The 16,036-nt window shown below is 42.6% G+C and overlaps 3 protein-coding genes across 5 annotated transcripts; 2 read left to right on the plus strand and 1 right to left on the minus strand.

Annotated features, from left to right (window-relative positions):
* Nucleotides 1-910: 910 nt before the first annotated feature.
* sp1 (sp1 transcription factor) lies at nt 911-7,960 on the plus strand. Of its 3 annotated transcripts, none has more exons than XM_029501281.1 (6): nt 911-992; nt 1,669-1,742; nt 2,571-3,984; nt 4,944-5,085; nt 5,404-5,597; nt 5,976-7,960. In XM_029501281.1, the coding sequence occupies exons 1-6, from the start codon at nt 986-988 to the stop codon at nt 6,284-6,286; spliced, it is 2,142 nt and encodes a 713-aa protein (XP_029357141.1). In that variant the 5' UTR covers nt 911-985; the 3' UTR covers nt 6,287-7,960. The 3 variants fall into 3 exon arrangements, with proteins under 3 accessions (XP_029357141.1, XP_029357142.1, XP_029357143.1); XM_029501282.1 differs by having other exon boundaries at nt 5,407-5,597; XM_029501283.1 differs by lacking the exon at nt 911-992 and adding an exon at nt 1,052-1,070.
* A 150-nt stretch (nt 7,961-8,110) lies between these two features.
* Nucleotides 8,111-11,614, minus strand: LOC115044036 (cell division cycle-associated protein 7-like). Its single transcript, XM_029502866.1, has 9 exons — nt 11,567-11,614; nt 10,750-10,830; nt 10,256-10,606; nt 9,848-9,943; nt 9,484-9,636; nt 9,035-9,178; nt 8,667-8,816; nt 8,380-8,516; nt 8,111-8,153 (listed from the first exon to the last, which is right to left on the minus strand). Exons 1-9 carry the CDS (start codon nt 11,612-11,614, stop codon nt 8,111-8,113), a joined length of 1,203 nt encoding a protein of 400 aa, XP_029358726.1.
* On the plus strand, nt 11,613-16,003 carry LOC115044037 (anti-Muellerian hormone type-2 receptor). The gene is made up of 11 exons (XM_029502867.1): nt 11,613-11,649; nt 12,141-12,347; nt 12,468-12,635; nt 12,778-12,879; nt 13,378-13,466; nt 13,575-13,796; nt 14,300-14,414; nt 14,864-15,024; nt 15,156-15,300; nt 15,674-15,810; nt 15,887-16,003. Exons 1-11 carry the CDS (start codon nt 11,613-11,615, stop codon nt 16,001-16,003), a joined length of 1,500 nt encoding a protein of 499 aa, XP_029358727.1.
* Nucleotides 16,004-16,036: the final 33 nt, after the last annotated feature.

The following is a 16,036-nucleotide window of genomic DNA, read 5'->3' on the forward strand; positions in this document are numbered from 1 at the left end:
CTCCCACAAGCTGGCCATCTTCCTCCTCCCAGCGCGGTTACAGCCAGTGTCTGACGGCGGGGGGGGGGGGCTCCTCTCCTCCCGCCTCCCTCCGCTCTTTCCCAACCCACAGGGCGCCACCAGGGAGTGGCCAGCGCCCACGGAGGCAAGACTTAAATCCCCAACAGTCCGCCTTCCTCGTCCTTCACCGCAGCGGTCAAGGCGGGAGATGAGCCTGTCCGTCGTTTCACTACAACGGTGAGACGGTGTTGCAGACGGAGAGAGGCGGAGGTTTCACTCTTTTATGCGAGTTTATTTACTCATGGCGCCATTTGAGCGGAAAACAGATAGGCCGACGTCAATCATACTCTGGGAGACAACCTACCCTCCTCGGCCCCTCCCCATTCCCCGCCCACGACTCAATTACATTGGCCGGTAGGGACTCGTAGGCAAAAACAACCTTTCCCATTGGAGGAGAGCAGCAATCCTTCACAGGGAGCGCTCAGACGGGTGCGTTTCTTTTATACACTCGACTGTAATTACATTTCTACATTTCAAACAACACTTAACAATATCTGCTCTTTGCTGGCAGATGATGGGACTGGCTTGATAAAAAAAATTTCAAGGTCAAACCTAAATTTGTTTGTAACTAAAACGATGAGTCGATTGACAGAAAATCAATCGCCAACCCTTTGTATTGAATTCAGGCCTTTTTTGTCACACAATAGCTCAGTGACAATTGGATTGGTGGTCGGGAATTGAATCAGACATTAATGCACTAAATAATCTAATAAGGGAGTCAATTTCCCAATATGTAATTCCTTTTAAATTGATTCCGACATGTTCTCTGACCGCGTCCTCGGCGGGTCAACTGGCTGCGTGGGTGATTAAATCGAGCGCGTCGGTGTTTTCTCCTTCATAGCGGGCGGCCCGTCAAGTTAGTGTGAAGTTGTGAAAAGTTGTCAACCCGAGAAAAGAGCAGAGAAACTCCTCCCGTCTTGAAATTATGAGCAGTAAGTGAACTTTTTAAACTCTACGGCGTGTTGGGAATAAAAGTTTCGGTTAACAGTTCGAGGTGAAATTAAAGAAAGGTGCTTTAAGTGCTCCCACTGTGTGCGAAAGTGCAATTTTGTTGTCTTCTAGCTAGCGTCTGAAGCAGTTTTAAAAGTACTAACTACTTAAGTGCTAATTGTCGGTACTTAGCTAACAACATGTAGCCAGTGAAGTAACGCTGGCTAACAGGTTAATGTTGGTGTAACTTCTGCTCTTTAATGACACTGTCTGCTGCTCAACAGTATCACTTAGCACAGTTTCCTTCGGCTAGCTAAGTAGTTGTACTTAGTACTGCAGCTGAAACTCGTTAGCTAATACTTAGCACTTTTCCTTAACACTGCTTGTTGTGGTGAGTTTACGTTAGCTTAGCTAACAAGCTAGCTGGCCCTTCGAGCACTTGTGGCTTGCATTTCTTCGCCGCAGGTTGATTATGAAAAAAGGGTTTGGATAGTTTTGTTGTTTTGTTTTTTTATTTTGTAATGTGAGGTCGTGCCGTGCCGAGTACCTGTAGGGGCGGAGGGGTGGGGGTTCCCCTTTCGGTTTGTCGATGAAACGTTAACTCAGGTTTGTGCTCTGCTGGTTCAAAGCCAGGGAGGACTTTTCTGAGGACTGATCTTACAAACTCTTCCTCCGCAGATCAGCAGCAGGGTGACATGGCCGCTGCGGGGAGCGGTGGAGGCTTCAGTCAAAAGCGAAACACAAACTCTCAAGTAGGTTGACCTGACTCACTCACTTTATTCATTGGTAAATAAGGTGGCGGATGTTAGACTGCGCTCACCGGACCCATCGGATTGAAGGGGTCTGTAAGTCATCTGTGTCTGGACGGGGTTGTTGATTTCTCTCTCCGGAGCACATGTCACTGGGTGGGGAATGGGCAGGTAAATTTCGCCCACACGGGGAGTTCCCGTCAAACCCCGGTACTTCGTGTGCACGTCGCTCGGCCCATTTGGCTGGCCTTGGAGGGGGTGGCTAGAGGAGTGTGTCAGTTTATAGGGCAAAATAAAAGTGTGGGAGGGAGATGGGTGGGTTTGGGGGGAGGGGAAGCCGAGCCCGCCGCTGCTCTGGAAAAATGTGGTCCCTCCCATGCTCCCCCCTCCACCTCCCCTCCCTTCCTGGACTAAACTCACCAACCTGCTCTATGTAAATATCTGCAAAGAGAAAAGTCAGCGTGACATCACACAAGTGTCATTACAATGACTTCCAAAGTAAAAATAATTGTATGTAAAATTCAAATGTTTCTTCCCCTAATCTTAATTGGTCTACTTCTAAGTATGGCCCTACCAAAGCAATTTCTTTTTGGTCTGTAGTAATTTTATTATTTGTGTTATTAGTAATTGTTATAGCAGAAGCTTATTATTACTATCACATCCTTAAGAGTAAAAATTTCAGTTTGAAAACGGATGTAAGCAGACTATTTGACAGCCATTTATGCTTTTTGTCCAAACTGAAACTGGACGACACTGACATTTAAATTTTACTTATTTCTTAATGTTTAATTAATAAATTATCTCTCCTCTCTTTCATCTTCTGTGGTCTAGGACTCACAACAGCCATCCCCTCTTGCCTTGTTGGCAGCCACTTGCAGTAGAATTGACACCCCGGGGGAAAACGATTCACCCACAGACCAACAACAACAAAACCAGCCGCAACAGCTGGACCTAAACCCGGGAGCTTTCACCTCCAGTGCCAACGGCTGGCAGGTTATCCCGCTCGGCATTCAAGCATCCTCAGGCACTAACACAGTCACTACTGACACAACAGGGGTGATGGCAGGAGGGGACCCAGGCAAAAGCAGACAGGTGCTGTCGCCTTCCACAGCTGCTGCAAGCACTCAGGGACAGCAGCAGCAGCCACAGCAATATGTTGTAGCTCAGGCTCCATCAATGCAGGGTCAGCAGGTGCTTACCACCATATCAGGTGTGGTGCCCAATATTCAGTACCAGGTCATTCCCCAATTTCAGACAGTAGATGGCCAGCCACTGCAGTTTGCACACGCTCAACAGGATTCAGCTGTACCTGCTACAGCAGGCGCTGGGCAGCAGTTTCAGATCGTGTCCTCTCCTAATGGCCAGCAGATCATAGCCGCAACCAACAGACCTGGTGCAGCAGGAAACATCATAACAATGCCCAGTCTTCTTCAGGGAGCCATCCCCATACAAAATATAAGCTTAGGTAATGGTGTGTTACAAAACCAGCCCCAGTTCCTGGCAAATATGCCAGTGTCATTAAATGGAAATATCACTTTCTTGCCCGTCAGTACTGGAACAAGTGGTGCAGGGGGAGATGCAAATGGCGCAGGGGATACAGGGGGAAACCAGCTCATGCAGCAACAATCACAACAGTCAGTGTCTTCCAACAGTTACATGTCAAGTGCATCCACTGTTACCACACAGACGACCTCTTCTTATGGAGTGACCCAAACGCAAAACAGCAATGGTGCAGTGACAGGGACATTTCAGCAGAACACAGCATCTTCTCTAGGTGTCCCAATTCAACCAGACAACAGAGATGGGCAGCAGCCGCAGCAGATCCTTCTCCAACCACAGCAGGTTATCCAAGGTGGAGCATCTCTCCAAACGATCCAGGCTGGGACTGTCACGGCTGCAGGTGGCCAGGTATTTGCGACTCCCACTCTAACTCAAGAAGGGCTTCAAAATCTTCAAATTATGCCAAACTCAGGCCCCATCCTGCTGCGTACTGTAAGTCCAAATGGCCAAGTGAGCTGGCAAACCATTCAGATACAGAATCCAACAGGAGCACAGATCACGCTAGCCCCGGTACAGTCTCTTCCCCAACTCAGCCCGGCTCAGGGAGCGTCTGCAGCTGGAGGAGTTTCTGTCAACACAGTGCAGATCCCTGGCATCCAAACCATAAATCTGAACACGCTTGGCAGCACCGGACTACAGATGCATCAGCTACAGGGTGTTCCCATTACCATCGCCAGCACAGCAGGTCAGTCAGTACCTTTTTGGCCAGTAATAAATTTTATATAAATGTTGTATTTCACAAATTACTTCATTGCATTGTCATAAGTCAGCTGTACTAACTTATTATAATAAATGTAATTATTGAAGTAAACTATTTGCATTTATAACTTATCAAAGTTGTTGTTTTTTTCCAAAATCATCTTGGCTGTCTTAACCTTTAAATTAAATATATTTGGGTTTCGTTATTCTACACTGACAGGCAGTTGGGCTATTTATATATTAAAAGTGGTCTTCAAAGTTAACTGGCTGCTTTGGACTGAAGTGCAAACTACTGTATCTTGGGATGTGATCTATTTTCTTTCTGTGGAGTTCACTATAGTGGACTAACCAGTTTAACTGGCCTGGAGTGTTTGTGCTCATGTTTCCATTTCCTTTCTTTGTAACAATACATTTCTTCAAGTGATGGTCACAATATAGACTTGTAGTTGGGGACTGGTACTTAACTGTTTGTCGTCGTATGGATATAAATTATTCCTCCCCATTTTACAGGAAGCTGTGTCATGTCCAAATCCTCCTTAAGGATTGATTTGTGATGAATATTTGACTCTGTCACATATAGCTTAGGACTTATTTAAGTGAATGAATGGCTGATTTTTCTGTATGTCATTGTCAATGCTGACATTAAATTGATACTTATTTAACATAGAAATTACTAACCTTGAGCGCTTGCCTATACTTTTGCTGCTTTCTAGACGTTTTATTTTTCTTTGATTCTAAGGAGATTATAAATTATTGAATGAGGATATATCTGGATGTAAAGGGTAAACTTCTGAACTCTTAAACTTCAACTCGTCACTTAAACAAGATCTTATGTGTAGCACAAACCTTACAGTTGAGACCAAAGGACCTGGTTTAACTGGTTCACTATTTCGGCACCTCTGCTATTGAAGTCTCAATTTGAGATTTCCTCTTCTCTCACCACAGGAGAGCAGTCATTGCAGACAGGTGGAGAAAGTTTGGATGATAGCACAGCCCTGGATGATGAGGATATAAGCCCACCACCTCAAGGACGACGCAACCGGAGGGAAGCCTGTACCTGCCCATTCTGCAAAGATGGAGAAGGACGGTATGTCACTGACACGTGATCTTTTTTTGTTTGTTTGTTTCAATATTTCTGATATTTTTAACTCAGTTATTAAAACTCTTTGTATGTAACTTGAAGGAAATTACAGTTCATCATTAGTGCTGTCTTAAGCTACAAACATAAAGTCAAAGTTTTGGTTAACCATTGTTTTTAAGCTAATTTTTATCTTCATTTTGAAGTAACTACAAGAAAAACACAACATATTGATTTCATCTAATTAGGACAATCTTTTCAGAGAATAGAATATCACATGGAAAGGTCACTGTCAGTCTAATTCTGATGTATGATTTTAACATCAAGCAGTGACCCGACAAAAAAGAAGCAGCATATTTGTCACATCACTGGTTGTGGGAAGATCTATGGCAAGACATCCCACCTGAGAGCACACCTCCGCTGGCACACAGGAGAGCGGCCATTCGTCTGTAGCTGGTCTTTCTGTGGCAAACGATTTACCCGTTCAGATGAGCTTCAGCGTCATAAGAGGACACACACAGGTACAAAATGCAGACTGTATTTTGAGAAGTACATTATGTCTTTGCATTACAAATTTATTCTTAAAAATGTGTTTTTAAAAGAAAACCTTTAGGTTGTGGTGTTTTCATGCTACACATTATATGTATCACAAGTAAGGGATAATAAGTGTATACAAATCAAGACGTCACAGAGGCACAGTCATCATGAGAGAACACATTTTTTATTTTTATTTTCTGATGAATAATGTTACATCATCTGAATTATTTGATGATACGTCTTTATTTCATTACATTGCTCAAATTCTTTACAAATGAACACTTTAACTGTAGCCAGTCATAGAGTGAAGGAGTGCCAGAAATTTTACACAATTTCTTTTTTTTTAACATCTTCACTTTCAGGTGAGAAGAAGTTTGCTTGCCCAGAGTGTCCCAAACGCTTTATGCGAAGTGATCATCTCTCTAAGCACATCAAGACCCACTCAAACAAGAAAGCAGCAGCTGGCAACAACAGCGGCTCCACCACTCTCTCAACCGACGCCAGCTCGCCTGCAGCAGCCACAGAGGCTGGCACTGGGGCAGTGTCCGCCAATGACCAGCACACCATTGTCACCATGGAAACCTTATCTGCAGAGAGCATAGCTAGATTAGCCAGCAGTGGGATCAACATGATGCAAGTGGACCTCCACCAGATGAATGGCAACAGCTACTAAGGACAGGGGGGGAGCAGAAAGATGGCCTTGACGGATGTTGCATTCAGACATGTGGGGTTAAAAAGGGTACACCCAATTGCAAAAGCAGAACCTCTTCCAGGCGTCAGGCTGGAGAGGTGGTGAGGTGCAACACACCAGATATTAAATTTGAAACCTGAGGCAGGAATGTGATTTTGATCCTGTATTTAGACATAATTATGGCATTCAAGGGTCAGAGGTGGAACGGAAGGATTAAAATGTTAGTTAGTAGATTGCCATTATGAAATCTTATTTTCTCCATGAATGGGAAAACGCACTACACTAGCATTTGTCCCCCACACAGACCCAATCTTACTTGATATTGAGACTGTGTATAAATAAAGACAGACTCGCACAGTTGTGTTCAAGGCTGTGAGCTTTGCTACTTGTCCCTCCTCGCCTCAGGTGTTCACTGGCCTCTTAAGCTGGGCTGCTGTTTTTCCTCCCCGCAGGCTCATTGGGCCACATCAGCTAATAATGCTCATTTCCCCCTTAAAATTACAATTGTAACAATCTGGAGCAGCTAATGCACTTCAGATTTCTGTTTTTGGGAGAACTGGATGTGTTCAAAAACTAACGATCTCAGTATCATAGAACTAATATGCAAAGTGTTGGCGTGGATCCTTTAGAAGAGGGATGGATGGAGTACATGAGGTCATGACCAGGTCAGAGCCAGAAACACTAATCGATGTGTGGATGTAGGTGAGTCAGTGCACTGAAATCCTGAGAAAAACTCCTTAACCTCTTATGTAGGTACACACAAATTCAAGCCATCATGCTTTGATGTTTATCATAGCAGAAACATTTTGATTTTTTTTTTTATGTATATATATATTTTTGGTAATGTAAAGGCTACAAAAATCCTTAGTATAGGTAGGGTCATCTTACAAGATTGCAAAAGAATGCCTTTAAGTTGTATGAACCTCTCATGCACAATCACTCTTAATCTTATGTTATTACTTTTTATATATATATATAAATATATATATATATATATGTAGATGAAATGTGTAAACTTAAAAGCCTCTGTCATAGAATAATGTTTTCTATACAGTCCGGATCTTCCCAGTACTTCTTCTGTGGTATCGGCTCCTCTTCTGAGACTTTGCCTTTTCATATTTTTCAGTCATGTCGATTTATATTTTATTTCTGCAAAAAAAACTGTGTAGTCATATCTGGTCAGAATGAATTATTTTGTATGTTAAGTCCTGACAGCATAAACATGTAAGCTCAAAACCAAAGGTTCATACTCATTTTATATAAAAAGAAACTAGGTAAACCTTTAGTCCATGGCCTTTCTAATCATTTTTACTCTTGATATGCATATGTTAAACTTCTAACTGGAAGAGATCCAGCTTGAGGCAAACCTCCAATACACATCCCTTTGTTGTTTAAATAAATAAGTTGAAAAAGATGATCTAGTGGTTAAATGTTTTTTTCTGAACAGATCTCTCACCTGTTTTCTTTGTTTCACTGTTTGCTTCATTTGACCTGAGTAATTTGTCACTGGTGTAAACCTTTTAAAAACTTTATTTTCAAACTCTAGAGACTAAGTTCAGAAAAAAGTGCTCTTTTATTTTTTACTCCATTTTAAATAAGGGATTTTATATTGTGAAAACAACTACTGCAAATGCCAACAGCTGGATTAAAATTCTGAATATACTTTGTCTCATTTCTTTGCAAACCTGTCTCAGAAAACACAGTCAACTGGCCAAAAATACTTTAATGATTTTAAAAGCACAGGTTCTGTACATTTCATAACAAAGCATAAACCGGTCTGAACAATTGCTCCCCCTAGTGTTGAAATCACATCTCATCACCATCGTCGTGCTTCAGCTTATTACGGAGGCTGTAAGAAGATAAACAGTACATTTGTCAGATGTAACACTTTCATTAGTCAAAGTCTAAACAAGGATTTGCCATCTTTCCGGACCCGAGTCCTAGTCTGAATGGCACCTCATGAATTTAGAGGGTCCACATATACAATTATGTTTCCAGTGTTTACAATAACACAATAAGACTACTTCTATATGTTAAATCCTCAGCACACTAATATTGAGCCCAATTCAGCCCACCTGCTGAGGTAAGAGTGGACATCAGAGAAGCCGTGGTACTGAGCCAAGGGAAACAGGATACCAGTTGGGCAGCGGCCCTCACGCTGCCGGCAGAAGCTGCAGTTACAAATACCACGACAGGGAGGACACTTCCACTCCTTTAAAAAAAAAAAAAAAAAAACAACTTGAAAAACAATTTGACAAAATAACACGGTGAACGGCTAAACTATGGTTTCTGCACCCCAAATTCACTCCATGTGGAGCCGTTGATGTGTAGCTCTAGCACGCAGGTCTGGAGTGTGTCATACCGGATCCAGCAGCGCCTTCTTTACGTCTTCTCCGTATCTGTTCCTCAGACACGGCCCACAGAACTGACCCTGAATCCCACGACAGTCTTCATTGCGGCAGCACGTCTTCGTGTCCACCGTTTTCTGACGGCACTGATGACATGTGGAGCCCTAAATGTAGAGAAAGACGGATCAGCAACAGCAGCACAGGTACAGTGACCTTTTATTGCATTTTGTGAGTTTTCAGTGAAAAGAATCATGAGTCAATACCATACTGTCAGTGGCCTCTTGGATAACTGATAACTAAGCAGATATCTCCTGATATACTGTGTACCTAAAATATACTCCTAATATATCTTTCCCATGTTCATCTCATTCTGGAGACTCACTGTGTTTCTGTCATAAACTTTATCAGTCATGTTGTGCGCGACCAGCTGGAGCTCGTCCTCTGTGATGTCTTCCACAGGACGAATAAAATGAGGTTTGGCCTGATGAGGCCGAGGGGCGCCACGGCGCTGTGGGGCTCTGCGTACCTACAACAAATATTAATCTGTTTAGAAACTGACACAGATCGACACCTGGCTCTTTCTTATTATACAACCGAAAGTGGATGAGAAAAATGTAGATCCGATATAACAGGAGTGGAAGTCGTCCTCCTGTAACGTAAACAAATGTCTACATTTCTGGCAAGTCCAGCAGTCACTTTATTGTACAATTTGAGTAAAAACATGAAATCTGATGATACAAAAATCATTGCAGAGGCTCCCAATCCTTTAAAAAAAAAAAAAAAAAAAAAAAAAACACGTCTACCTGGCCTGTAGTAAATAACAGAACTGACCTGCAGCAGCTCGTCCTCTAAGCTGAGCTCAAGTTCCTCTTCCTTGATGGCTGGAGGATCCTCAGTGCTCCCCATCGAGCGGGTCAGTCTGCGGGACACCCGCTCCGGGTTCCTGTGGGACTTTCCTCCTGCTGCACCCGAACGCGGTGGGCGCTGTAGGTGAGGTTGGATAAAATCACTACAGAGCAATAGTCTGAAAAGAAATACTGATTTACAGCTCAACTAAATCATGAGAAGAACAAAAGTTTGTTTCAGACAATCCATTAGCTGGATATGTAGGAGACTTGTCAAAATGTGCGATGGGTCTCTGCCCACATTTCATCATATCAAATGTCACTTATCACTTTAAATCCTCTTTACTCACAGAGCCTCTCTCTTTTGTCTTCTGTTTGCCAGCTTGTTTTTTCAGTAACCCTGCACCTCCTGGCATATTCTGCAGGTCTGCTATCAGCTGAGCCAACTGTCAGAAAACAGTTAAAAAAAAAAAAAAAAAAAAACAACAACCCCAAAACATCTTGAGATGATGTCAAGGGGCAAATATAACATCACTTGAGACTAAAAGTAGTCATTAGATCAATATCTCAATTCCTTGACTTTGAGTAAGAGTGGTAGACCTCTGTGGTTGATGTAATGAATATACAGTGAGTCTGAATGTCTTTTTTTTTTTGGAGACGTGATGACTTTTATACGAATCTTGGTATTCTACAGTGTTTGTTTGGGAACCTCGGTTTTCTTATACTACTCTGTCTTTGGATCAGTGTTGCTGGGTCACCATTGCTTTATTGGCCTTGATGTTCTGCTCCCTCTTGGCCAGGAAACAATCAGGCGCATCTTCAGGTGCATCAGAGGGAGATGGACGTGCCGCTGCTGTGTGTTCATCCTCAGCTCCAACATGCCTCTGACCGCGCTTTCCTGCTTTCTTCTCTCTTCTCCTTCCTCTATCTCCTGCCTCATCCTCCTCATCATCATCATCATCATCATCAGTGGACAGGCAGGTGGAGGGAGCGGAGCTGAGAGCCACCCTCAGCCTGAAGGGCGGAGCACCAGCAGGAGCTTTAGATGTGGCTTTCTGCCTCCTGGTGGAAAGATCAGGCTGGACTTCATCCTCATGATCTGAACTCTGCTGGACATGAGCACAGGAGATCTTACGCCATAGTTTTCACAGTAGAGACACATATACACGCTAAATGCCGAGTCTAAGTCTAAGCATCTTCCACCGTGTTTGAGGATATGAAGCAAAAAAAAAAAAAAATGCACCTTATCGACGAGATCAGAGTCCGAGAAGCCCTCAAATGTTTTGTCACTTTCAGAGTCCTCCGCAAAGACCTCAGCTAAAGCCCGTGAAGCCTGAGGAGAGAGAAACAGCAGCACAGTTACATTTCAACACTGTGCTGATCAGCAAATAGAGCTGAGAGCTGGTACTTTACCATTTATCTGTAAGTAACGTGGACTGTACACCTCCAGCCGGACCCGCCTGCCTCCGGGGAAACTCACTGATTAAGTGATTGATCACTGGATGCGCTTGATTTGTATGTTAACACAGCTCACGGAGGGAGAAACCCCGCCCCCCCCCATCCCCCCCAGGAGTGAGCTGAACAGCTGAAGGTCAGATCTTTGAAAACTGCTACATGTATCACCAGCTGTCTTTGAAATTTGAAAATGAAATATAAAATAAAAAATATTTTATAGTTGTGACTCAATGTTCAATTGAAGTGCTTGAACATTGCTCAATACAACGCATTTGTGAGGCAACATCACTGGAGGCAGCTTTTGTGTTTTAATTCTGCTCTCATACCTCAAAGGTTATAGATCTTATAGTTTTGACTCAATGTTTAATCTGTGTCCCCCCCCCCCCCCCCCCCCCCCCCCCCCCCCCCCCCCCCCCTCCCACACACACACACACACACACACAAACCCCAATTCAATATTTAAATCACATATGTGGGAGCTGCAGAGGACCTTTCTAAGCAGTGAGTGCTGGTTGTGCTGACACATGTTCTGTCTTCCCACAGACTGTATGTGTGGCACTTGCAGGTGTGCAGTCGTGGGAGGGAGGCTGGGAAACGTGGGAAACTCCTCTCACATTCCCAGAACACTCCCTGCCTGACTGCTCTGGTCTCAGAGGGACCATGAGCCTGCAGTGGTGGCGGATGATTTTGGCTGTCGGTGAGTACACTGAATATTCTAAAATAAACAAATTCCTCTTAAGGTGTGTGCATACATGGTTTTCTTTTTGCGTGTTTTTGATTGATTATTTTCTCATGAACTATGGTGTTTATAGCTGAGCCTATTCCATAGCTTTGTTGCTGAGGCACTGACCTCTGAGTGGAAACTTAAAGTGTCTTTTTTGTAATTTCAACATTTTACAGAAAAATTTAATTTCAAATAAATACTCTTGCAGTGATGGAACCATCATCAAAGATGATAAGTCTTTGATAAACCAGTACTTCAGTATTATACTGTCACTTCACTGTAATTTAACTACAGGAAGTATTCTTAAAAATGTTCTTTAAATTGCCTTTTATAAAGTAGTCAGAGGTTAGACAAACCAGGAGTGACAGAAGAAACAATGAACATAAGGTTTTGAGTTTGCCGTTAAATTATCCGAGGGAGAAATTGACCCACGGCAAGTGTTTGTCTTTCTTCTTTGTCCCCAGAATGCATCTGTATGTGCATCTCCAAACCGTCTTTACTCCAGAAGAGATTATGTGTATTCCAGCTGAACAGAACAACAAATACACAACAAAACAGCAAGTACAAGACTGCTGGCAATGTGAGTGGGTCGGTACAGGCCTGTGAGAACACCCATTGTTGTCTGGGATATTTTCTGATCATCCATGGCCGCCCAGAAGTTGACCTTCTTGGTGAGAAAACCTTAAATCGCATTCCCTAAAATGAATACATTTGAGTCTAAAGCAAAAGTGTTGTCCTCTGTTTTATGTTTTCTTAAAATGACACATTGCTTGCTGATTTTTCTGTGCCAGCCTGTGATGTGGCTGAGAAGTCTTGCCCAGATTCAACCTGCAAGGCACAATCGCGTTTTAACAGTCACGCCGTTAAATGTGTATGCAACGCAGACCTCTGCAACAGCAACATCACTTGGACCCCACAAACAGCAGAAGAGCCTCCCCCAACCTACTCTTATTTTGTAGGTATGATAATAATAACACTGGATAACATCTACCACCATCACACCATGAATTAGTTATTCAACTTATCAATTGATTTAATAATTATTGGCCCTATCTATCGTTTGCAGAAAATATTAACTCACACCTCTTGGCTTCTTTATAGATGAATTCATGAAAATTGGCTTCATAATTCTGACAGCAACTTTGTTTGGCCTGTGCGTCATGATCACTGCTGCCAAACGGAGAGGCCTCTTCAGTAACAAAAGTAAGGCCCAGCTTGTTTATTTTCACTACAATATGAGTTACACATTCAATTTGGAGCCATTTTTCAACTATACTGTCAACCTTTGGAGATGGTATAGGGAAATGAGCTTAATTTGTTCATCCTGGTTGCGGTATGTATTGTGTCTGGTTTCTGGGAGGATGGAGTTGATATGACAGCTCCTAATAAACACTCACTGGTTTAGGACTGGATTCACAACAATGTGTGAGATAGTCTTTACTGTACCAAATTGCTTTTCAAAGCAGTTAGAGAAAAACTTGAGCCATATTTCCAAATTTTTTAAACTCAGATTCAGGTCTCGTCATGTCTTTGTCTGACCTTGGAAGTGTTTCACTTTTTGTGCTGGACTGAGCTTGTTGTTTATCTCTGCTTTAATACTCCCTTTTATCTGTGTCCTTTCTTTGTTAAAATTTACATTGGCCTTATTACTTTAATCGAGTGAGTCTGAGTTGCAAGACCCTTCTTCTTTTATCATTTTAGAAAAGAATCAGCAAGTATGCTTGCCTGATTACAGCGTCTCAACGCCGTGTTCCTCTGAAATTGATGTAAATGACATTGAACTACAGTGGGTAAGCAAGCATAGCTGTCAGAGAGATTTCTTATTGATGATTTTCAGAGTTCAGAATAGGATACCTTTTTAAAATGTAATTTTACCAATGTGTGCACATCTTTCTCAGATTGTTGCCCGTGGGTATTTTGCAACCGTCTGGCAGGGGAAATATCGAGGATCCATGGTGGCTGTGAAGGTTTTTCCTGCAGGTTGGAAAAATAAATTTATTGCAGAGAAGGAGGTTTATGAGCTGCCCCTGATGAAGCATGCTGGGATTCTCCACTTCCTGGGCACTGGAAGGAAACCCGATGGTAGTGGTTGGCTCATTGTTCTGCAGGTTGCTGAATACGTAAGTGGCAACAATCTCTAAAGGGACAATAAATTGTTTGTTGTTTAATTCATTTTCTTAGAAATTAAAATTTACAGAACAAGAAAATGAGTCAGGATGAGAAAATAAACACAGTAAGTATTAAATTTTTATAAAAAGTGAAAAAAGTAAAAAAAAAAAAAGTGAAGTTATTTTACATTCTCATTTGAATATTATTGGTTTAAAGGTTTCAGACTAGTGAACTTTAAAATTCTAAAATCAGTTGGCTATGAAATCATTATGGCCTTTCTTTGCCTCCATATAAAGGCTGCAGTGACCTAACACTAATACAATATAGTCCCCCAGTAATTAGCATTATTCTGCTGGGACTCCATGTCCCAGTGGGATGAGGTATGTACCATGCCTTTGTCATCACCGCATCATCAGAGTCCATCATACAAGCTCACCTCACAGTCATGTCTTGAAACCAGTGTGGCCAAACTCGTTTCTGCTCATATTCAGTAACTGATGTCCCGTTGTTTCAGGGTTCTCTCCATTCCTACCTGGATAAACACACCACCAACTGGATGCTCTCACTGAAGCTGTGCCAGTCTTTAGCTCAGGGACTTTCCTATCTCCACTCTGACCTTCACTTCAATGGTATTGGCCAGAATATAATTGTCAATAAGTCTGTGTGTCTGTGTGTTATAACCAGGGCCACTCTTGGCAAAAGCCTTATAGGGAGTCCCCTCGAGCCCCATGCTAGAAATAGATAAACAAATAAAAGGTTTATGATGCTCATGGGCGCTCCTCCTTTGTGTTTTCACTTAAAAAAAAAAAAAAAAACTAATATAAAAAACAAAACAAAAACAAAATCATGCATATCAAACCAGTAACTTATCTGGTAAACTGTTGCCACTGCTTGGTGCTTTTCCTCATTCTTAGTGTGCTGCATATTTGAAAAGTGGATGACCAATATGGACAAATAATTACCTGCACTGTTGGGCATGTCTAGGTATTTCATCATAGTGAAACCACTTTGATTTTACTAGTACATAATCCACTCATAGTCATTCATTACGAATATTCATGTGAGTGTCCTCTTGCAGATGTGCATAAACCTCCCGTGGCCCACAGAGACCTCAGCAGCTCCAATGTGCTTGTGAAAGCCGATGGTACCTGCGTACTGTGCGATTTTGGATGCTCCACCATCCTGAGTAGTTTCTCAGGCCATCAGAGCTGGCAGAGTAACACGACAGAAATGGTGGGGGTCACAACTTATGACTGTTATTTCACAGTATAGAGAAATCACTAATATGGAGGCATAATATTACTAAAGAATTGCTGTGAAACCAAATCTAATGAACATACACGACTGTCCATCTGCTGGGTCACTGACAGTTGGGGACACTGCGCTACTTGTCCCCTGAGTTCCTGGAAGGCTCTGTAGACCCAGGCAGCAGCAGGTGTCTCTTGCAGGGGGACATTTATGCTTTGGGACTGCTGCTGTGGGAGATCTGGATGCGCTGCACAGATTTGTTTGAAGGTAAACTTCCTAAATGACCAGATAAAAAATGACTATGCATAATATAGAAAACCATCAGTGACCGAGATGAATATGCATTCGCTTTGATTTTGAACATACGGTATCTTTCAGCACTCAAGAACGACATGCATCATAAAAGTTAATGCAGACCAAATTTCTGATACTAATCACAGCTAAAATGACAACAGAAGGGAAGCCCTTCTAAAATGGGTGGCAGTTTGGAGTACTGCTTTTCGGTTCTGCGAGAAGCCTTTATTTAGTTAGGCATAATGGTTGTAACATCAGTCAGTACTGGTTGATAATCAGCTGTATTTCGCTCCACTTGGATAGAAATTTATCTAAGTTAACCTCAGACAGTTGTCTCCACCTGCAGGCAGTGCAGTTCCACTACATCTGTTGCCTTATGAATCTGAGCTGGGGGGTAACGTAACACTGGAGACCCTCATCAGCCACGTGGTGAACATGGACAGGAGACCCTCCATACCTAAACACTGGGGGCTTCTCTCACAGGTACCTCACACCATCAATGTAGTTTTCGTGTTTCGTGTTTCTGTGAGCTGAGTTTGTAAATGTTCTGACTTTTCAGGGAGCCGTGCTGCAGGAGCTCCTAACAGATTGTTGGGATTGTGACCCAGATGCCCGGCTGACAGCTCAGTGTGTTGCAAACAGATTAGACTCCCTTCAGTCTGTTTTTTCTCTGTAGTGCTTTCTCTTTTAATTTTTTTCCAGGTTTATG

The sequence above is a fragment of the Echeneis naucrates genome, chromosome 5 (assembly GCF_900963305.1).
Source record: "Echeneis naucrates chromosome 5, fEcheNa1.1, whole genome shotgun sequence".
Classification (NCBI taxonomy): Eukaryota; Metazoa; Chordata; class Actinopteri; order Carangiformes; family Echeneidae; genus Echeneis; species Echeneis naucrates.